The sequence below is a fragment of the Plasmodium chabaudi genome (genome assembly GCF_900002335.3).
Source record: "Plasmodium chabaudi chabaudi strain AS genome assembly, chromosome: 5".
Lineage (NCBI taxonomy): Eukaryota > Apicomplexa > Aconoidasida > Haemosporida > Plasmodiidae > Plasmodium > Plasmodium chabaudi.
In genome coordinates, this window is record NC_030105.2 from 60,946 (window position 1) to 85,044 (window position 24,099).

The 24,099-nt window shown below is 24.0% G+C and overlaps 8 protein-coding genes across 8 annotated transcripts; 5 read left to right on the plus strand and 3 right to left on the minus strand.

The window, feature by feature from the left end:
* Positions 1-933: 933 nt before the first annotated feature.
* PCHAS_0501400 (DNA polymerase delta catalytic subunit, putative) lies at positions 934-4,227 on the plus strand (the record flags this gene model as incomplete). Its single annotated transcript, XM_736620.2, has 1 exon — positions 934-4,227. One exon carries the CDS (start codon positions 934-936, stop codon positions 4,225-4,227), a length of 3,294 nt encoding a protein of 1,097 aa, XP_741713.2.
* A 1,132-nt stretch (positions 4,228-5,359) lies between these two features.
* On the minus strand, positions 5,360-6,130 carry PCHAS_0501500 (rhoptry neck protein 12, putative; the record flags this gene model as incomplete). Its single annotated transcript, XM_733340.2, has 1 exon — positions 5,360-6,130. One exon carries the CDS (start codon positions 6,128-6,130, stop codon positions 5,360-5,362), a length of 771 nt encoding a protein of 256 aa, XP_738433.2.
* Positions 6,131-7,789: 1,659 nt separating this feature from the next.
* Positions 7,790-9,620, plus strand: PCHAS_0501600 (enoyl-CoA hydratase-related protein, putative; the record flags this gene model as incomplete). The annotated part of the gene is made up of 2 exons (XM_016800086.1): positions 7,790-9,316; positions 9,555-9,620. The coding sequence occupies 2 exons, from the start codon at positions 7,790-7,792 to the stop codon at positions 9,618-9,620; spliced, it is 1,593 nt and encodes a 530-aa protein (XP_016655136.1).
* A 931-nt stretch (positions 9,621-10,551) lies between these two features.
* On the minus strand, positions 10,552-12,116 carry PCHAS_0501700 (golgi re-assembly stacking protein, putative; the record flags this gene model as incomplete). The annotated part of the gene is made up of 2 exons (XM_016800087.1): positions 10,552-11,837; positions 12,083-12,116. 2 exons carry the CDS (start codon positions 12,114-12,116, stop codon positions 10,552-10,554), a joined length of 1,320 nt encoding a protein of 439 aa, XP_016655137.1.
* Positions 12,117-13,180: 1,064 nt separating this feature from the next.
* PCHAS_0501800 (phosphomannomutase, putative) lies at positions 13,181-14,816 on the minus strand (the record flags this gene model as incomplete). The annotated part of the gene is made up of 8 exons (XM_016800088.1): positions 13,181-13,285; positions 13,382-13,462; positions 13,663-13,726; positions 13,846-13,989; positions 14,103-14,194; positions 14,294-14,370; positions 14,524-14,635; positions 14,754-14,816. The coding sequence occupies 8 exons, from the start codon at positions 14,814-14,816 to the stop codon at positions 13,181-13,183; spliced, it is 738 nt and encodes a 245-aa protein (XP_016655138.1).
* Positions 14,817-16,737: 1,921 nt separating this feature from the next.
* On the plus strand, positions 16,738-17,511 carry PCHAS_0501900 (myosin essential light chain ELC, putative; the record flags this gene model as incomplete). Its single annotated transcript, XM_739185.2, has 3 exons — positions 16,738-16,872; positions 17,054-17,182; positions 17,383-17,511. The coding sequence occupies 3 exons, from the start codon at positions 16,738-16,740 to the stop codon at positions 17,509-17,511; spliced, it is 393 nt and encodes a 130-aa protein (XP_744278.2).
* A 2,214-nt stretch (positions 17,512-19,725) lies between these two features.
* Positions 19,726-21,195, plus strand: PCHAS_0502000 (conserved Plasmodium protein, unknown function; the record flags this gene model as incomplete). Its single annotated transcript, XM_737007.2, has 1 exon — positions 19,726-21,195. The coding sequence occupies one exon, from the start codon at positions 19,726-19,728 to the stop codon at positions 21,193-21,195; it is 1,470 nt and encodes a 489-aa protein (XP_742100.2).
* A 1,371-nt stretch (positions 21,196-22,566) lies between these two features.
* Positions 22,567-24,093, plus strand: PCHAS_0502100 (conserved Plasmodium protein, unknown function; the record flags this gene model as incomplete). The annotated part of the gene is made up of 1 exon (XM_738686.2): positions 22,567-24,093. One exon carries the CDS (start codon positions 22,567-22,569, stop codon positions 24,091-24,093), a length of 1,527 nt encoding a protein of 508 aa, XP_743779.2.
* Between the last annotated feature and the right edge of the window lie 6 nt (positions 24,094-24,099).

The following is a 24,099-nucleotide window of genomic DNA, read 5'->3' on the forward strand; positions in this document are numbered from 1 at the left end:
ATAAGAAAAGCAAAATTTGTAAGAACATTTCATAATTTATAAAATATTTACATATAGGGAGAGAAAAAAGAAACATATATTATTTATTTATGCATATGCCCACACGGTGCTCCTTCGAATTTACACATAGCATAGTTATAACAACATAGCACCTTATTCATTCCTTTCTTTTATATAATTAAATAAATTCCATTAAATCTTTAAATGTAAAACATGCATTCCAAATAAAATTATAAACGATAAAAATAAAAAATACGTAAAAAAATTATTTAAACATTTTGTGCCATTTTCCTCACATTATTTTTTCACACTTCCTTTTTTTACTAATTCGAAAAAAATGCTCTTCATTTTTTCCAATTGATAAAAGACGAATTTTAAGTAATTTTTTAAGAAATAACATAATGATGCAAGCATTTTATTATATATATAGCGTATTTATTATATGAATTATATTTTTTTTCGAATTTTTTTTTTTCCACATATATTAATCTTGCTCTCTAAATTAGCTAATGCATGAATAAAAAAAACTACACATCCATTGAATAACATTATAAATAAGCAATTTTTCTAATTCATTTTTTAGCATTCCTTCTTTTTCATGCTATATCATCTCGCTCATTTGTTTATTATTATTTTTTTTCACTTTTTTTTGGTTAGCTATTGTCATTACTAACATATATATCTTATAATAAAAAATATATTTTAAATATTTTAAAATGTTTTGTAAAATAATTTGTCCTGGCAATTAAATTATGCATATTTCTCATATGAATGACGCATAGCTATTACACATAAATAATACATGTGCATCTTGCATGTGTACACAAAATACACATTTTTTATAGCTTAATAAAATAGCGAATTTTTTTATATTTGTTTCTCATACACGTTAATACATTCCATATATTAATGAACTAATTAGGATCACAAAAAATGGAACAAAACATATTTTCGGCCACAAATGTAATTCCTTATGGTCCTCTTTACGATAAAGTAAAAAAGGTGAAAAATAATGACCAAGATGAAAATTATCCTGTTGTAGAAGAATACGAAAAGTTGCTAAAAATATATGAGAGACCAAATCCGTATGATTCAAATGGCTGTTTAAAATTCAACAACAATGATGATTTGATATTATTTCAGATCGACTTAGATTACACTGTGGAAAATATATTTCGAAACGTGATTTATAGTAATGAAGGCTCTACAAATAATAGCGATTCTAAATGTGATAGTATCTATGAGCCATATAAAGCAATCCTAGGCAAAGAAAAAAATTTCGTATCTGTTCCAATTATTCGAATATACAGCATCACAAATTGCGGATATAGTGTTTTAGTGAATGTTCACAACTTTTTCCCATATTTTTATGTAGAGAAACCAAACGGTTTTAATAATGATGATATGATAAAACTTGAATCTATGCTAAATGAAAATCTGAGTCTAAATAATCAATTTAAGATGTATGAAAATAAAATATTAAAAATCGAAACTGTTAAAACAGAAAGTATTATGTATTTTAAAAAATCAGGAAAAACGGATTTTTTAAAAATAACCGTCTTATTACCTAAGATGGTTCCATCATTAAAAAAATATTTTGAAAATGGTATAACTGTTAACAGTAAGCATTTTGGTGGTATCGTATATGAAGCCAATTTACCATTTATTTTAAGATATATTATTGATAAAAAAATAACTGGTTCATCATGGATTAAATGTGAAAAGAATAGTTATATTATACGAAGTAAAAACAAACAATCGTCTAATTGCACATTTGAAATTGATATACATTATGAAAATATAGAACCTATGCCGTTAGAAAATGAATATCAAAAAATTCCCAAATTAAGAATCCTTTCCTTTGATATTGAATGTATAAAATTAGATGGAAAAGGTTTTCCAGAAGCAAAAGCAGATCCTATTATACAAATATCGTCAATTTTATATTTGCAAGGTGATCCAATTGAAAATTGTGCAAAATTTATTTTTACACTTTTAGAATGCGCTAGTATACCTGGTTCAAATGTTATATGGTTTAATGATGAAAAAACAATGCTAGAAGCATGGAATGAATTTATTATAAGAATAGACCCAGATTTTTTAACAGGTTATAATATCATAAATTTTGATATACCATATATATTAAACAGAGGTACCGCTTTAAACTTAAAAAAATTAAAATATATAGGTAGAATAAAAAATGTTCCAAGTATCGTTAAAGATGCCAATTTTTCTTCAAAACAATTTGGGACACATGAAACAAAAGAAATTAATATTAATGGAAGAATACAATTCGATGTTTACGATCTAATTAAAAGAGATTATAGATTAAAATCGTATACATTAAACTATGTGTCATTTGAATTCTTAAAAGAACAAAAAGAAGATGTGCATTATAGCATAATGAACGATTTACAAAATGAAAATTCGGAATCGCGTAAACGTATAGCCACTTATTGTATTAAGGATGGTTTGTTACCCTTACGATTAATTGATAAATTATTATTTATTTATAATTATGTAGAAATGGCTAGAGTTACTGGTACACCATTTGTTTATCTATTAACTAGAGGGCAGCAAATTAAAGTTACTTCACAATTATATAGAAAATGTAAAGAATTAAATTATATTATCCCTAGCACATATATGAAAGTTAATAGTAATGATAAATTTGAAGGTGCTACTGTTTTGGAGCCAATAAAAGGTTATTATATAGAACCTATTTCGACTCTCGATTTTGCATCTTTATATCCATCTATTATGATCGCCCATAATTTATGTTATTCTACCCTCATAAAAAATAATGATGAAATTTCTGACCTAAATAAAAACGATATAACAACGGTACCAGGAAAAAATAATTTTAAATTTGTTAAAGGTAATGTAAAACGGGGTGTATTGCCATTAATTGTCGAAGAATTAATAAAAGCCAGAAAAAACGTAAAAGCTATGATGAAAAATGAACAAAATCCAATTACAAAAATGGTGCTTAACGGCAGACAATTAGCACTTAAAATATCAGCAAATTCTGTTTATGGATATACTGGTGCAGCGGCTGGGGGTCAGTTGCCTTGTTTAGAAATAGCTACCTCAATTACTACATTCGGTAGATCTATGATAGAAAAAACAAAAGAAACAGTTGAAGCATATTATTGTAAAAAAAATGGGTTTGAGCACAATGCAACTGTTGTATATGGTGATACAGATTCTGTAATGGTTAAATTTGGCACAAATGATGTTGGAGAAGCAATGAGATTAGGTAAAGATGCAGCAGACAGAATAAGTAAAGAATTTTTAAATCCTATTAAATTAGAATTCGAAAAAGTATATTGCCCATATTTATTACTTAATAAAAAGAGATATGCAGGCTTATTATACACTAATCCAAATAAACATGATAAAATGGATTGTAAAGGTATTGAAACAGTTAGAAGAGATTTTTGCATACTTATACAACAAATGATGGAAACGGTTTTAAATAAATTATTAATAGAAAAAGATTTAAATAGCGCTATCGAGTATACAAAAAGTAAAATTAAAGATTTATTAACAAATAATATAGATATGAGTTTATTAGTTGTAACTAAATCATTAGGAAAAACTGAATATGAAACTAGATTGCCACATGTTGAATTGGCAAAAAAATTGAAACAACGAGATAGTGCCACAGCCCCCAATGTTGGGGATAGAGTTAGTTATATCATTATAAAAGGTACAAAAGGACAAGCACAATATGAAAGAGCTGAAGATCCATTATATGTATTAGATAATAATTTATCAATAGATCATAATCATTATCTAGATGCTATCAAAAATCCACTATCTAGAATATTTGAAGTTATTATGCAAAATTCAGACTCTTTGTTTTGTGGAGAACATACAAGGCATAAAACTATCCTAACATCAAGTCAAACAGCTTTATCGAAATTTCTTCAAAAAACTATTAGATGCATAGGTTGTAATAGCTCAATTAAAAAACCACCATTATGTAACCATTGTAAAACGAACAAAGAATTCTCTATTTATATGCAAAAAATTAAAGATTTAAAAGTCAAGCAAAACGAGTTCTTTCAACTATGGACCGAATGCCAAAGATGTCAAGGAAATTTACACATAGACGTCATTTGCATGAATAGGGATTGCCCCATATTTTACAGGAGGGCAAAAATTAAGAAGGATGTAGCAAACCTTCAAGAACAAGTTACATCCCTCAAAACTGAATGGTAAAAGGAATAAAAATACCAAAAGGGAAGAAAACCAAAAAAATAAATTCTTTTTTTAATATTCATTTTATCCGCCGTTTCAATATTTATGTAAATTATGTAACAAACTTTTGATGTGCACCCAAAAAAATTAATAATACCCCCGAATATTTTATGTTTTTATTTTTTTTGCTAAAATGCAAAAGAATTATAATACAATGGAATATAATTATTCGTACGTAATTAGAACGATCATCTAGCCTCACATGCTACTAACATCATCCCAATTAAAAACTATACACAAAACGACTACTTTAAGTTATGCCCCATACAAAATTTTAATCGCTTACATAGTTTTATCAATTTAAAAAAGGGGATTATATATCTCATATAATAAATGCAGTGCCTCTTTTCATCTTTAAGCTTTTAGAGAGGCATGGGCATAAATTCTTTTTTTCTAATTTTTTTTCTAATTTTTTTTCTAATTTTTTTCTACATAATGCGTTAATAAAATCTTCGTGATAATGCTTTTTTAAATCACTTACAATAATACCTTTATTTCTTTTAATATATGTATAATTTACCGCAGGAAAATACATTTTTTTCCTCTTGTTGCCCAATGCAACTATTGTATTAAATATTCAGCATATTCCTTTTCTTTTAAGACACAACACATGCTTATACATATGATTTACCTATTCCAATTTTGTGTAGAATTAATTTTTAATTGACATTTGTAACTCTTTAAGGTTTTAAGTTTATTTCACAATTTTAAAACAAAATCACAATATGCACTTAAATATACATATCATCATATAAATTCACATACACAGATACACCATTAAAAATGATGTAACTAACAAGCCAAATAAACAAAAAGAAATAACACATGAAAAAAATTACGTATTGATATTCGACTTTTTTTAACATGCATTATTTGTATTTTGCTTAAAATCTAAAAATTATAAAAAAAAGAAAAAACAAATTATAATATAAAAAATAAATCGAAAACATACATTACTATTTGTTATTTGTTCCTATTTATTATTCCTTTGTGTCGAAATGCCCCATAATTGCTCAAAGAAAATTCATTTTCTTTACACAGTTTCATTGTTTCAACAATTTTCTTAAATATTGCTTATTAGAAATTAGGTATTTTATTCGGTTAAATCTGACATATTTTCTACAAATGTATTTTTTGGATATTCTGAATAAATTAAATCATTTTCTATACTGTTCATATCGTTTACTTCTTTGTCATTTATTTGGTTATCATATTGGTTGATATCAAAAACATTATCTACTTTTAATATATTAGCACAAGCTAATGGAATGCCACCAACACATAATTTTTCAAACATATATAATATGGAAATTTTAGGATTATGGGCATCATTTTCAATAACAATTTTTTTATCTCCATCATTTTTTATAACTTTGGATTCAGATACTTCTTCATTTTCATATGAAATATTTGTAACATCATTATATAATTTACTGCTTGTATTTTTTAATTTTAGTATGTCTTTGTATAAATGTGTCATTGCACAAAAGTTTTTAAAATAATTGTTTTTCATAACAATAAATTCACAAACATCCTTAGAACTATCAAGAACGTTTTCGGATATCAATATATTGTTTAAAATTTCATTTTCATTGTTTCGATTCTTCAAATTTGGTAACTTATTTGCATTGATTGTGGATTTTTTCTTATCCATATTTCTATTTCCTAATTCATTTTTGCATTTATCGTCACCATGATTACATGTTTTTTCCTTTAAATTATAATTTACACCGTTGAAATTTTTATTGTCATGTTCCTTAACAGTATTATTAACTGTCTTATGCATTCTCAAACTTTCTACATATTTATATACAACCAATATGTATACCAAAACCAAAAAGGAATATCTATTAATTTTTGCCATTTTTACTTGCGTATAATTTTTTATTTAGATATAAAAAATATCGATTTTTTCAAAGAATCTATATGTATGTATATTATGCATATACGTATAACTATTGTATTCACATAAATATAGAACTCAGATACATAAAAAATCACTTTATATATTTCTCTATTTAAACAAAGTACTATCCAAAACGTTTTAATTTAAGTTAAAAAATTGCAATCATATAAAAAAAATAATTTTTAGAAAAAAAATAAATGATGAGGATAAACTTAGAATTTAAAAAATCAACCGCTAAAATTTAGCATAAATTCGAAAAAGACAAAGTTTACATATTTTTTAACTTATCACCATAAGAAAACCATACGTAAAAAATAAACAAAAGACGTATATAAAAGTATGCATATTGGTGCTTCGTATTTTTTGTGGTTTTACAGAAACATACTAGTTTATATTTAAAAAAAAATAATATATACATGTATGTATATTTATTTCGAAGAATTTTCATGAATTAAAAAAAATTACCTATATAATGCATACTCCGTGCTGCACTTTTCTACTGATTGTATAGACTGACCAAATAATTGGTAACACCATTTCATAAAAATATGTACCTTTCGTTAATCTATAAATATAACCAAATGTATTTGTAAGACTCTTAAAAAAGTTGTTTATTTACTAAGAAAATGAACAAATTATAAAAATATAGGCATTTCCTTTATCATATGTACAAACCATCACTCTATGACGCCCCATAAAATGGGGGCATTAAAGGGGAAACGATAATAATTAATAACATAAAGACGAATAAAATAATATGATATTAATATGTGTGAATATAAAAAAAGAATCAATACCTAGGTAACGTGGCTAATAAATAAATAGATATATACATAAAATACACTACTCAATTTTCCAAACACAACACCTTAACACGCATCTTTACTATATCAATCTCTCACAAATGTTATGATATGCCACATATGTTTATCCATATCATTTTTTATAAAAATTTTATTATATCCTTAAAATATATATTAAATACAGCAAAATGATAGCCCTAAATTTTACAATACTCTTCGATCGTAACTGTATACATATATCATAGTTCCTCTAAAATATACAGTTTCACAATGCTTGTCACACTATTTTTCTAATTCTCTACTATAATAATATATATTTTTCCAATAAAAAAAGCAAAAAAAATTCCCCTATAATAAAAGTATATTTGCTCCCAAATTTTTATAAGAATATAAAAATTGGAATTCATTTGGCTTATACAAAAATGCACTGTGCAATATTTTTTTTTTAATTTCCTAAGGAATGCTGAAACCACGGTATGTATTTATATGCATCCATTAAATGTAAATATACCATTAATAACTGAAATATATCTTGAGAATATAAACCATATTTTAATTTAAAATTTATTCATGAATGAAAAATATTGGAGGTACACAAAAAAATACATAAATGCGTAAAATGTTAAAAACATACTTATAATCCATCATGATATACCTATTCCACATTTGCCAAAAATGAATTAGCATAAAAAAATAAATATGCTTCAAATTAAGTAATAAGAAAAAAAAAAAATAGGGACAAAAAGGAAGCATTTAAACATTGTAGTAAAAAACACACAATATATACTATCACCCAAGAAATATCTTTAAAATTATGCTTAATAATTTGAATTATATTATAAGAAAGAAAAAAATAAGCAGCGTATTGTTGCTACCAAAAAAGTTTAATTCTACTCACAAAAATTATATAAAAACGAGTATATTTAAAGATGATGACATATATATAGATCCTCTTCAAGTACACAATGAGCAAACAAACAAAACAAATTATCTTAGCTGTGGAAATCCAGACGAGTGTGTATACAACAGAAGTAATGTAGGCATGAATACAATTATAATAAATAATAAATATATTAATATAGAACTTATAAATAAGTTATATAAAATCCTTAGAGATAGTGAAGTTAATTATACTAAGAGGTTCATATTCTTAACTTCGTTATATAATGATACATTTAATTATAGTTATAATTTATATGATATATTAAAAATATTAGAAATATATCAAAAAACGAAAAATACCCATTATTTAAACATTTTTAAAAAAATATTAATAAATATTAATGAATTAGCATATTTAATATTTTCATATAAAAAACCATTTATATCTTATTGTAATGGAAAAATACAAGGGTCTGCTGGATTTTTAACATTTCTTGCTAATAACAGTTCATCTTATTTTCATTCGTCATATTCATATAATAATTTAAGTTACTCATTCTTACCATATGGTGGCATTTCTTATATACTAACACAATTAAGAGGGTCGTTAGGATTATATTTAGCATTAACTGGTCTAGAAATAAAATCGTCTGATTTAATTTGGTCTGGTTTATGTAAAAGATGGATGTCAGATGATAGCTTAGAATTAATGGAAATAACATCAGAAAGCCAATTAGAAGTTTCTGAACAAAATGCAAATATATTATTAGAAGAGCATTTTTTAACTGTCCCAGAAATATACACATTAAAAAATTATGAAGAAATTATACATGACCATTTTAAATATAATAATTTGTTATATATATTAAAGAAATTAAATATTTCGAGAAAAAGTGAAAATAAAAAAATTAAAAATTGGGCTGATCAAACTTATCAAAAAATTACTTCTTTACCTCCATTAGCAACTCATATCACATTTGAAATATTAAATATATTAAGAAATTATAAAATGGAATTATTAAAAAGGGCACAAATAACAAATAAATTATGGAATGATCTTATAAAAAACAGTTATAAAATAGCATATATAACAAAAGAAGAAATAAGCATGGCTGAATTAAAAAAAACAATAGACAATGCGCTTTTTATTAAAGCTTTAAATCTAGAGACAAATGCTCTTTTAAATTTTGTTTCTTGTCCTGATACATTAAATGGTATAACATCATACTTAGTTAAAAATACCGATCATTCATTTAATTCAAATTATATTAATAACAATATATTCGACGTCAAAAAAGATATTATTCAATATTTTATTTTTTACAAAAATAATTATGAATATTCCCCATATGATAGACCTGATATAAGTTTCTCCAGCTTAAGTGTTCTTGATAAATATAATCAAAATTATAATAGTCAGTATGGCAATTCTCATGACAAACTGTTCTACCAAAATGAGGTAATTTCATTATTATTTATTTGGTTTTTTCTTGTTCGATAAAATAATTTATACACCATTTATCCATGAACATGTGTGCATTGTTATTTCCTATTTATATTATTATGCTATACATGGGTATTATTCTCCCTATTACATCATTTTGAATAAATTCATATAAGTTATATAGTTAGCTAATATTACCCACGTTTTTGAACGGATATAATACATATTATTACATTTTTTTTCATTTTATCAGATCAAAAAATGGAGCGACGATTATTTAAAAGACGAATTAAACAAGATTAACGACCAACTTTTATAGATATGCTCTATTTAACTGCAATGCAGTATAAAACATATATATATTCCTTTTTCCTCTTCACAAAAGTAATTCTCAATACCTACAATCTTTACATAAGCACATACATATGTATTTATATATATGCATACATTGGTGGTTAAGGTACTCATAAATTGAGAACACTTCCTTATTCTATAACAGCTCAATGTATTATTCATATTATACTGTTTTATATATCATTTTTATATTTTATTTTAGATTCCTCATAAACAAAGGATGCAAATTAAACGAAGCATGTTATTAAAAAAAACAAAAAAAATTACAATATATACAATGAATTTTATTATTAATTGAAAATGTACACATGCATTTTTAAAACTTTTAATATAATATTTAAATGTCTAACATTTAGACAAATCGATAAATCATCAAATATATTGTTGTTACTTTTTTTTGTGTCTTTTCTATATTTCATTATATACTAAACATTTTTTTTCGATAATTTACTGTTATATTCTCCATTGTGTAACATAAAAATAACAAATTAAAAAAAAACATAATTTAAAATAATGTTTTAATACCCATTAAGCGCTATTTTTAGCGCTATAATCTTTTTATTCTTTGCTGAATATGTAGCAATACACCTCTTTTTGTATATATAAATTTGGCTCTATTTTCAACTATTTGGTTTTTTTTTCATTTAATGTAGGTATCGTTTTCCATTCCTTATTCTTCACATATCATCATTGTCAGTATTACTGACAGAAGTATTGCTCAAGGTGCTATTGAATGCATAAATTATTTCATTACACATTTTAAGGCATTATATTTTTACTACTACTTATATATGTATACCAGGCTTTATTGCTTAGCTTGTAAAAAACATATAAATTAGTGTCTTAACAAAAATCAATATCTTACGTAATATACCTCACTGATATTTTATGTAGTTTTATTTATTGCCAACCAATTCATTATAGCCATCTAAAGGAGTTTCCAAAATTTTCATTTGTTTTATGTTATTGAGTATTTCATTATTTCTTCTCATACTTTCATATATTTCCGTCATTTCATCAGTATATATTTTCATGTTTTTGACATATTCCGAATAATTATTCTTTCGTTTGTCGCTACATTCGCTACTGTCACTGGCATTATTAAACTCTTCTTCACTATTCACAATTCCACACCTTTTAATTTCATCTTTTTCAATTTCGATCGTTGAATTTTCATCATAACTATTCTTGTTATCATTTTTTACACCCACGGAGATATTTGTTTGCTGATTTGTATAGCAAAAGTCATCTATCTCGCTAACTTCATTCGTATTTTGGGCTAGCAAAATGTTATCAGTATTATTATCTTTACTACATACATATTCATTACTAATTTTTTCAGATTTATGGAAATTTATAATGCGATTATCATTATTATATTCTGAATTTGTTGAGAGTGAAGCCACATTCCCACTATTGAAATAATTAAATTGGTCTTTCTTTTGGCTTTTCATCATTTCTTTATCATATTCTACCGAATATTCATCACTGCCATGCTCATGCTTCTCTAATCCATTGTTCTGTGGAAAACATATTTCTTTGAAATTGTTTTCTTCCGTTATATTATTTAAATTTTCTTTATTACAAATGGGGATTGCTTGTAAATGCTTTGCTTTAATGCTATCCTCCAAAAATTCTATATTTTTCCATATTTCATCAAGATTTATTTTAATTTTGCGTATCATTTCAGTGTTACTATTATATATATACATCTGCGATTTACATAAATCGTCTTGGTTTTTTATATTTATATTATTATCAAGATACTCTGTTAATTCTTTTTTATTTCTAATTATATTATTCTCGTGTCCTATTATATAATCAGTATCCTCCATTAAATTACATTCGAAATCTGAAGAGTTATTAAGCGTTTTTAAAATTCTAACCCCTTCATATAATGCATTAAAACGTTCATAGTTTATATTTATTCCTAATAATCCATTCCCACTCCATTTCTTTGGTACAATTTTTATTTCCTTCATTTTTGCATATCGACAATTATAAACATATAAAATTAGTTCCTTATTTTCATAATTTTTAACCTTGTCTATAAAGTTGTTATATGTATTAATAGACTCATCCAATAATATTACATCATCGATTTTAACTATGTAATCAAAAAATATTTCCAAATTACATTTACTCGCTGGGCCATTTTTGCTTATTTTTATTATTCTATATCCTTAAAAGGAAAACAAATATAGGATGTTATGTTTCTAAATGCATGAAAAATTAAAAAAGCATGCAACTATTATGACGAACAGTATGATTATTCAGCTATGTAACATATAAGAATTCACTAATAGAACCAGTTAATATATGCATATAAGAAGAATAAGACAATAAGTATGTTTTTTTGTATTAAAATACTCATTCCTTAGCATTTCCTCTTAATGCTGTCAGATTTTTTCTTTTCATAAAACTTACCCCCATTGTTTTCCTTCGTTTGTCCTGCTCCCATTATATTTATTTTATTCCTTCTGTATATTGTTGTTTTATTTTATTTTTTATTTATTTTAATTTTTTTACAAACAAAGGTGATCAAACATTTTCTCGATACATTCAGCAATTTTTAAAACAAATACAAATTGCTAAATGGATATTACAACACTATTATGTAATATAATAGAGCAAACAAAATACATAAATTAAAAATATACAATCGTTAAAACTTATATAATTATTCAAATGCACACATAAATGAACAAACAATTTAAAAACTTATATATTTTTTTTAACAACACATCCCTTATAATTTCGATTTTAAATTAATTAGTATAATTTAATGCACAATAATAATAAATCTATGTGTTTAAATATTTATTTTTTGGCTTATGTTATTTCTTTTTATATTTTTAATTGTGTCCCCATAACATCACAATCAATAACATCAGACATATTTTTATTTTTTTTTTTTCTATATATGCGTATAAGTGGCTATTTTCTTTCTTTTTTTATATATTTATTTGCACAAATTAAAAAAAAAATCTTATAACACCTGTAAATTATTTAACATTCTTTTTACATATTTTATTCTGTTTTTTTTGATGTGTTGTAAAATAGCCAAACTGTTGGCACATACCCTATGTTCTAATAGGGTTAAATATAATTTATAAAAAAAAATTAAACGAATAAAAAATAAATATATAACTTAAATAAATTCATATAATTTCAAACAAAATAATCATCACAATAATTTTAATCGGAAAAAAAGAAAATAGCATTATAAAAAAATATAATTTTATTTTTATATCACTGATTTTAATTGGGATAAATCCATTATACCCACATGTAATATACCATATTGTATTATATATATTTTATATCCTTATTATTTTGTTAAATTTTACAAATTTAACTTTATAGCAATAACATAAGGCTATATATATTCTCAGACATGTAAATGCAAGATCTGTCACATAAACACTTTTAAAATGCAGTGAAATTAAAATATAATAACATTATGAACGTATTAAACTCCAATTACTAAAAAAATATAACTTTCCCTTTTTTATATCATTTTTTTTAACTGTCTAAAAACGTCCTTAAAACTTTAATAGTGTCATCTGGGCATGTAACTGAATAACCACGCACTCTTTTGTCGTGAAATATTTCATAATCATTTCCTCCCTAGTTAAAAATGCATAGTGGAAAAAGGTTACAATATATAAATAACATATGATAATTATATGGAAATATAGATATTCATTGTTTTTGCACTCTTACTATATCTGTTTTATCGCCAAAAAAATATATTTCATTGGATATCCCTTCTATGTGTCTCAAACAAAATGTCTTATCCCATCCCTGAAAAAGACAATTTATTTTATATGCCAGCATATTGAAATTATATAAATATACACAATAAAAAATTACATTCATTCATTTTTATTGCCCAATACACATTAAACATGATGAAGCACCATAAGTAAACATATATATGGGCATGCACATATATATTCCTTATATTCATAAATTGTGAATTTATTTGCTTCTTTTCTTAGTACTATTGGAAAACAATCTATTGATATTTGTCCTCCTATTGAAAACGCGAGGTCATATTTCCCAAACCTTTCAATATAAAAGATAAAAACAGATATAATAAAACCGGTAAAAAATAGCGAATCAAAATATAAATTTCGAATGTTTAAAAAAAGAAACAACACTATTTCATCACAGATTAAGATTACTCGTTAATCAAATTTGATCGAAATGTTTTAAGAATATCATGCTTGGAATTATATGCACAAAACTCTTCTCTATCTATATATGAACAATTTCGCCCAATGGGACTAATGTTTATTATTCCGTTTCGTAGTTCAATGAAGGTTCCTCTAAAATGTTAAAATTTAAAAACGAAAAAGCAATAAAAATAATGACAAATAGACATTATGTAATATCGCTTTCGATCATCTATTATAGATTATTTTATTATTTATAATTTTACCTCTTCTTTGGAATATCTAAATTGACAATATACAAAAGGCAATAGTTTATGAGATTTTTTAATTTGCTTTCCCCCAAGAAACTTACAACATTCTGTTAAAAGAGACATAATAAAACAAAATTATACAAAATTATACAAAATTAAATGAAATAACATCTTAATATATTATTTATGTGTATTTCGATGTGTACCTCCGAAAAATATTGTTCATTATTTTTGTGCGCTATTACTCCATTTTCTGAAAATATATAATCAAAAATTTCAGGATCTAGGTTAAAAAATAAAAAAAAATTAGAAAAAATCGTAAATTAATACAAATTGAAGATTATATATTTATTAATGTTGTATTTAAACACAAAAAATACATGTGCTTATATGAATGATAAAGAAATAATAACCATACTTTATTTTTATTACTTACATTGTATTTGCTCTATAATTTTTTTATAATCAGATCCTCCAACTACTGCCAATAAACAATCCTCTTTAGATTTTAGTTCCAATAATGTATCAACCATTTCTTTTTCGATCGTCTAATTTGTATAAAAATTAAAAATATGGATACATGCATTATAAAAACATTGATTTGCGAAACAAATATATGCAAATCGAATGTTGCTTTTTTAATGTTTTTAAAGAGAATGCACGTACTTTTCGAGATTTTGTTAAGGTTCCATCTACATCGAACAGAAAAATTTTGCTTTTTTTTGCCATACTCATCATATAAATTAAATTCCTCAAAAAACAAGCAATCAGACTAATTTTGTATTAGGCTTAATATACATTATTTCTCAATCAAACAAAGCGAATTTGTATAAAAATTCGAAGGCTATATATTTAAATAGAAAACCGGAAGACATAAAAATCAAATAAAATGGTAATTATAGTTTAGAATAAAAATTGTAGTCAATAATTGTAACATAATATATTAAAGCTTATGCGTATATTTCTTGTAATTTATACGTTAATAAATATAATATTTTCATATTAACTTTTTTTTTTGTTTTCTTGGTATCCAAATTCAAGGATATTTTTTAGTAACAATTTTTATGAAAAACATGTTTATCAAACAATTTAAAAAAATTAACATATATTCATTTATAAAAATATGTCAAAAAAGATAAATATTTTATTTGCTTAATAGTAAACATAAAAAAAATTCATATTACTATATACCTGCACATGAAAATAAACCTTATTATTTTTTTTCATTACACACCTTTTGTGTATAACCTAATAAAAATAATTTTCATGGCTCCCTAATTATAAATCTACAAAAATGGTGATTAATGAATTGAACAAATATACTTAAAGAACAATACCGTAATATATAAATTTTTTTGTGTGTAAACATTTTATTTTTTTGATGATATACATTCTTGACTACCCATTTTTATACATATAGCTATTAACAGCTGTGCTAACAAAATATATGTTTACTTACATCCTTCTAAGGTAAACTATATATTACCCAAAAAAAAATATCAGGAAGTAGTAACACATATATATTACCGGAAATATTATATTTCATAAATAATATATTTAATGGAATGGTATTTCTTTGGCTGTGTGCACATAATGAAACATATGTATGGGATGCTTTCATTTGTCCATGAATTTGGTCATTATATATAATAGAACATACATAATTGACATGTGTAGAAATGCGTTCATATTCCGGCATTTTCATTCTACAATGGCTTAAAAATATCGAAATTTCCAAATGTTATTTTATATTTAGGAAGAGACAATGATAATATGAGAATAATTTTAATTTGCATCCGTTTTTTTTTCACAACCCATTTTTTTCCCTTATGTGATTCATTTGAAAAATTAAATAAAATAATAAAAAAATATATACATGTTATATAATATAAATTTTTTTAAAAGTTAATACGTAATTAATTATATACAATTTTTCTCTAATTATTTATAAAAATATAATATACACACAAAAAAAATAAAAAGGATTGTACTAACGTTAAAATATATGTTTAAGTGTACGTGCACATATGTACGCCCTTTAGTAATATAAAAATTAGAATATTATTTGGTAATAAAAATTAGAGGGAAAAATAAAATTTATAATAAGCCATAAAAATACAACCTCTAAGGTTAAAATCAAAAAAACAACTGAACAAATTAAAATTTAAGCCAAACTTGTTCTGTTAAAATTTATATATAACATAAAAAACCTCATACCCATATTGTTAAAACATAATATAAGCAACTATATATTAAAATAATTAAGAAAAAAAAATGCCTTTTTAATTGCACACGATTATGTGACCTTCTAGCTATTAATATTTTTTTTGCAACATTATACGCAACTTTTATATAGAATAAAAATTTAAAACACCACCAAAAAAAAAGAAAATTATATGAAAATTAAATAAATTAATTAAAATAAAAAATAAAAACAATATATATATAAAAACACTAAATAAAGAAGAAATCTTGAACAAAAAAAATATATTTATATATATATATATTTTTTAATTTATACAACCCCTCACGAAAAAATAATTTTTTGTTTCCATTTGCCTTTATTATACCTTTTACTTTTTTTGTTTGATCATTTTTTTAATTTTTCATTTTACAAAAATTATCATATTATTTTCAATTTAGTGCAAAAATGGAAGATAAATTTAGAGAAGCTTTCATCCTTTTCGGGACATGTAATGATACTCTTGAGTTATACCAATTTTATGAATTGGCACATTCTTTTGGAATTGTACTAACAGAAGACGAGAAAAACGAATTACCAAATGTAAGAAAAAAAAATAAAAAATATATGTTTTATTATCTATACAACCCACACTTGTAAATGACTTTATATTTCATTCGCTCACACATTTTTATTTACACTATGTTGCATTTTATATTAAACTGTGCTATTATTTATGCCATTTCTATCGCATACCATTCAATATATTTTTTTTTTTTTGAAGGTCGTTGACATGAACTATTGGCTAGATTTTGCAAACAAACACTACAACAGCGAGGACCCACTTAAGAAGATTAAAAGTGCAAATGAAAAAAACTCTAACGTCAAAATAAAAATCGATAACTTTGTTGGAGTAAGTTATATTACATTATTTTTTGTATACTTCATACAGTTTTACATTTATTACATGTTCCACATTATTATACAATTATTTTATAAAGAATTTACCGACTATTCCACGCTTATTTCTTTCATATAATTTTTAAATTGCTCCATAAGACATGTTTACACACGTTTTTATTCATTTTTTATTTTACTTATTCAATAATATAGATTATGAATGCATTGGATACAAAATTGTCTGATAAAGACATCAATTTATTATTAAAAATTGCAAACCCCAATAATGAAGATACCATAGACCTTAATTCCATTTCACAAAAATTGGAAGAAGTTATGTAAATTGATTCATTATTACTTTTTTTATTTTCCGAAACTTCAAAAATATCACTTTTTGTACAAAATTCACATAATCAATATATTGTGTGTGTATAATATTTTTTATTTTTTGGATACCGAAATTTATTTATTATATTCAAATTAAGATATTATTTTACTGAACCTTTCATGTTTTAGTTCCTTAGTACTTTTTTCCGTAATCAAGTTATTGCAAAATATGCATACATAAGTGTATATAATAATATCTATACTCATTTATTAATTGTACAAAACTAATTTGATTTTTCTTATGTCCCAAATGCGCATGTTTTTGTTGAAAAAGTAATTTTTTTCGTAAGAAATTTTTTAAATAAAATATATCGTCATGTTTCTTTAAAACTTTCCGTTTATTGCGTAATATGTAAATTAGTAGAATGCTTGAAATATTTTTCAGTAATTAAATAACATACATATTATAAGTATATATGTGTAATTATAAATTGAAACGAGCGAATTTTCCCCTTAAAATGCAGTAGTTAATTCATATAATGCCTATACTTTTGAAATGTTCCTCTATGTAACTGCCAATGGACGGAAATATATATACAACCCATCATTCCATCGTTCTCCTCGTATAAAAATTTATTGTAAGGAGGTAAATTTGTCTGACTTATTTCAATATATATGCATATTTGTAAACAAATATACCCAAAACTTCAATTTCCCAACATACAAATTATTCTATTTTCTTAAAAATTGGAGATAAAATAAAAATAAGCATAAATATACATAAATAAGAATAATAAAAAAATATAACTTGTAAAATTACAATTGATCGGTATATTTATATATTGCATATTTTCCTCTTTAATATTATGGAAAATATTTCTTATTCTTAATTATTGTTCCCTCTCCCATTTTATTTATTTTTTTTTTTTTCATTAATTTTTAAACATATATTAGCAAATATAAATATGAATAAATGCATATTATAATGAACTCTCTTAAGTTTCATTATTATAGTATGACTTTATTTTTTACATAATTTATGGGTATATACAAATTAATTTTATTATCAAAAGCTTGTAATTATAAAACCCAAGCAAAGGTTAATGCATATATCAATCACAAAGTATATTATTGTCATTATAAAATTATATACATAAAATCACATATTTAACATAATACATACATAACAATATATGTAATAAAATAAATATTTACTGATTTCATTGGAACAAATATATTTCCCCTTAATCATAATTATAACACATAAATACCAAAACTAATATGGCTTTTCTTACCATCATAAATTCGTAATACGTATATAATATTATATATAAAAAAATTAATGTAATAAACATGCCGAATTATAAAATTTTGAAACTTTTTGATTAAAGGAACCATTATATATATATAATATTTTTTTCAGTTCCTTTATTTCCCCGCTTGTTTATGTAAATTAATCATTTAGAACAAAAAGAGGGTTGATTTTATTTCTGTGTATGCATTTCCCCATTCGTTACATATTTGGATGGAGATTTATTTTTCAATTTTTTCACTGTTGCCAAGATTCTGTGCTTTCCAGTAATTTCATTCCATTCAAAAAGTTCCAGCGCCATCTTTATTTTTGATGCCAAAGATTTATCATTTGCATTCCTTTTTTTGGCAAACAGAAAAAAACGATGATATAGGAATGCCAATCGTATGCGCATAATCGAACGCATATTACCAAACAAATCGAGAAAAAAAAAAAAAAAAGGGAACATATAGGTGGCAAAATATTAAGTACAATACTGGATGTCATACATATGGTGAAGTATATACCAATGTTCTTCCATAAGTATATTAATTCAATCATGCTATTGCAGCAATTTACATATCCCCAGAAAATACTAATTTAAAAAGGTATGAGAATTTAATGCAGTATACATATGTATGCACATGTTTAGAGCGATTGAAAGAAAAAGGAAACGCTAATACTTTCATGTAAAAAATTGTGATTATTTTTTTGCACATACATAAGTATATCGATATGATCATTTTTAACCATTGCATTATTGATATGCTTTTTCTGTTTTACTTTGTTTCACTTTTTTATGTTTCTAGAGGAAGGGAAGAAAACAATAGATACCGGTATTATTGGCGGCATATTAAAAATAATTTCAATTAAGAATAATATGTAAAAATATATAATGAAAATAAATGAATCGAATTAAATATATAGATTAAATAAAAATGCCAGATTCCGCACATGTATTTATGGAAAATGTTTTTCATTTAACGGGATATTTGCATCGATTACTTTTCCTTATGAAAGAACTTGATATAAAGGAACATGAAATTAGCAAAACTATTGAAGAAAAAGAAGAACTCTATTTAGAAAATTTAAATTATATTCATAAACAAACTATAAAAAAACAGTCTATGCATAGCCAAAATGATCACTCAATCAATCATCAATTAGTAGACGAAAATGGTCATGAAATTTCTAATAATGATACGAACATCCATATGGATACATTTTCTAAAAGAGAAGAAAATGTAAAATTAGAGATATCACCTGATGATAATAAAATAAATGACGATTTGGAAACAGAATATATGAATAATGAAAATTTAAAAAAATATATAAAAACAAAAAAGGATGCAAAGCATATCAAAGAAACGGAAGAAACATCCTTTAGTAGTGAATTAAAAAATGTAAGTAAAATACTCGCAGATGATCAAATGGAAACAGATATGATGGCACAGAATATTGATGATAATTTAGATAAATACGATAATATAACAAATTGGAATGCTAAAGAAGAAGATGAAGACAGTGATGATAGAAAACCTGAACTTTTATTTAATGAGGATGAATTAAATGAATATTTAAATATAATATCAAATGATAGAGAAAGTTGTATGGCCCTATTAAGGGAAAAAATATGCATAAATAACCAAATATCTTATATGATCAAAAGTTATTATGAAAAATTAAAAAAACAATATGATAAATTATATATTGAAATGGAAATGAATGGAGAAACACCTCCTAATATATATAGTACAAATAAAAATAAAAATGAATATCCTGATTATGATGATAATTTAAACATAAATAATAATATAAACGTTATGAATAATAACACAAGTAGTGGAAGAAACAAAGGCAATTATGCCAACTCAGCCGTAGGTGCATCATCGGTTGCTAACTATACAAATGAAAATTATCAATATGATGCTTACGACTTTGAATGCACTAAAGAAGATGATAATGAAATTTTAAATAAAATGAATAACCGAAAACATAGTGTTAAATATGATGAAGATTATAACCCATATAATAGTGAGAAAAGTAAAAAAAGTAAAAAAGCAAAAAGGAATAGATCAGATAATGCACATTCAAATAAATTATCAAAAAATAATGGTGCAAAATCTAGCCAAAATATTGGGGCAAGTAAAAATATCAATCCCATAGAAAATAAACCTAATAAAATGAGAATAACAATTGGATCTTTGGCAGATTCTCATTTGAAAAATAATGAAACTTTAAAAATAAATAAAGATAATAAAACAGAAAAAACTGAAAACAAAGATCCAGAAGACCTCCTATTTAATGCTGGGATTACTGGTGATGATCATATTTCCGAACACGACGATAAAAATGATGAAAAAAAAAATGAAAAAAATACCCATAAAAATAAAAAAACACAAAAGTAGCGAATATCAAACATATAATTCATCATTAATTTTTTTTCCTATTTTTTGTACCTTGTTGAAAGGGGTATCTCTATATTTAATTTTCCAAGAGTGGTATATACAAATTAATTTGAGAATATTAGATATATGGTATATATGTATATCATCCTGTTTTTTTTCAAATTCATTGTATTATGCATATAAGTATGTGCAGATTTTTGCAAAAAATATATTAGAGGATAATGATGAGCTTTCTAAAACACTCCTAGAAAATAGAACAGCAAATATTTTTGTGTCATTTATTCTTTGCCAAAGTCATTTGTAGCCTTTTTAAGGGAAATATGTATATAGATGGATATATACGATATTATTCTAACACCTATGAGCATACACACAGAACACAGAAATAGTTGTGAATTCCTTCCTCATAATGAAATTCTCAAATTTTTCAAAATTCCCAAAATTCTCAATAATATGGCAATTTGTGGGAGCCTTTAAAAATTTGCAAAAATTTTTTTTTCTTTTTTAAACGGGAAAAAACAAAAAATGACAACAAAGCAAATGAACAAGCAGAACAAGGAACATATATATTAAAGATATTTTTTGCAAAGCTTACAATATATATTTTTTTCTTTTTTTTACACATTTTTTAATTAATTTTTTGGTTAATTTTGTATTTAAAAATTAAAAATTTTTATTTTATTTTTTTTAATTTCCCTTCATATGAAGATTGATATATAATAGTGTTTTATTCTAGTATGAGAGGTAATTCTATATTATGTATACGTGCATATGTGCATGAAACATGTATACATTGTGTAAACTATTTTGAAACTATGTCTTTTTTATTTTTTCTACACTATTTACCTTTTTTTTTTTTTTAATAAACTTCCCTAATTTCTACAACTATATAAATATAATTAATACTTTTTAATTTCAAAAAATATTTTTTTTATCTTTTCCATGCATTTATGGAAAAACTATTTAAATTGTAACCTTAAATGGGATTATTGTATTTTTTAATTTTCATTTTATCTTATTTATAAATATATTTTTTTTGAAAAAAAGCCTTGTTTAATTTGTACTAAATGTGTGTCCAAATATAAAAAATTGTTCTCAAATATATACACCCAAAATCCATTTATTTTATTTACCTAGTAACTAAATTTATGGTATACAATTTGTATAGACTGTCATAAAAAATATACAATACTTTTTTTAAATATATCTACTGTCTTATATAAATTTTATGCGTTTCTCTTACTATCACTTTTAGTATATATATGTATGGCTTCAATATTATTTTAATACAAAATCCACATATATACATTAAAAAAACGATCAAACAAATTTGTATATACATATACTCACGTACCCCGTGAAGCACAAACCATGAACTTCCCCACATATCCAAACGAAAAATATTTTAAATTAATAGACTTAGCAAAACAATATGATCAATGCCAAAATGATTTACTGTATTATAATAAGATAGACAAAAAAGGGATCGAAAATAATATACCTTCTTACAAAAAACATGAAGAAAAGACAGGGAATATAAATACAGATCCAATCGAATTAGTTCAGAGACAAATAACTTTTAGGCCATTTAATATTCATGAAGAAGAAAAAAACGAAGAAGAGAAGAAAAGAATTTCTATATCCACTAATAATACAAAACATAACTTTAAAATGTCGAGAAAACGTCAAAAAATTCCAACATATACTAGTTCTCTCATAGGTGAAAAAAAAAACAAAAATAAACATAGTCCTACAAAATCATTTAAATATTATTCAAATCAGCCATTTAAAAAAATAAAACGAGAAAAAAAATATAAAATTTCAAAAATACCCAAAAAGCGTTTATTAAAACGTCATTTTCAATTGTCCCATTATTGTAGGATACCAAAAAATAGGGGCCTTAAATTTTCAAAACAAATACACGATGGAAAAAATAATAAACAAAAAAAGCAAAGTACAAATATTAAAAAAGAAAAGAAAAAAAATAGTGTAAACTGTCAGCAAACTGATGACAATGATAAGACAAATAAAGAAGATATAAATTTACAAAAAAAAAAAAATATTCAAAATGGTATATTTAAAAGTAAAAAAAATGAATATATGGATGAAAAAGTCAACCCATTTAAAATAAAGAATAGTAATGATAACAAAACTGATCAAGCTAATGAAAAATCAAATCACTCTCTTAAAAAATATGCAAAAATTAAAAACAACGATTCTTCTATGCTACATATATGTTATGATCCAAAAAAAAAGTCTAATAAATTAAGTTCTAAAAATATTCTCAAAAAATGCGAAGATAAATTGGATGAACCTGGCAATAGTAAAATAAACTGCTCAGATAAGTCACCCGAAAATGATACTATTTCATATAACGAATTAAATGTAGATCCTTCTATTTTAGGATCTACTATTAAAAATAAAAAACAAAAAAATATAAATATAAGAAAAAGTATGAATGAAAAATCCATGATTCATAAGAAAGACAATCTTGTATTAATGTCATCAAACAAAATTGTTAAAAAAAAAAAATATTTGCCTAAAAGTTTTAAATACATAAAGAACAATTCTGCGTCCCCTCAAAAGGTACACACACCCATTAACAGCAATAAAAAAAAAAAAATAAATAGTACCCAAGATAAATGTTATAAGAAGGGAAATAAAAAAATAAATCATACAATTGTTGGGAAGTTCAATGTGGATAAATATAACAAAATAACTAAAACTAAAAAAAAAAATTTAATAAAAGAAAATGTAAACAAAGAATTACAAAATGCTAATACTTATAGAGGACTTTTAAAGGCTCTAAATAGAATAAGTGTTATTGTTTCTACTAAATGCCGAAAAAAAAAGTCAAGGAAAAAACTAAAAAATTTAATGCGCAGAAATATAAATTAACCTTTT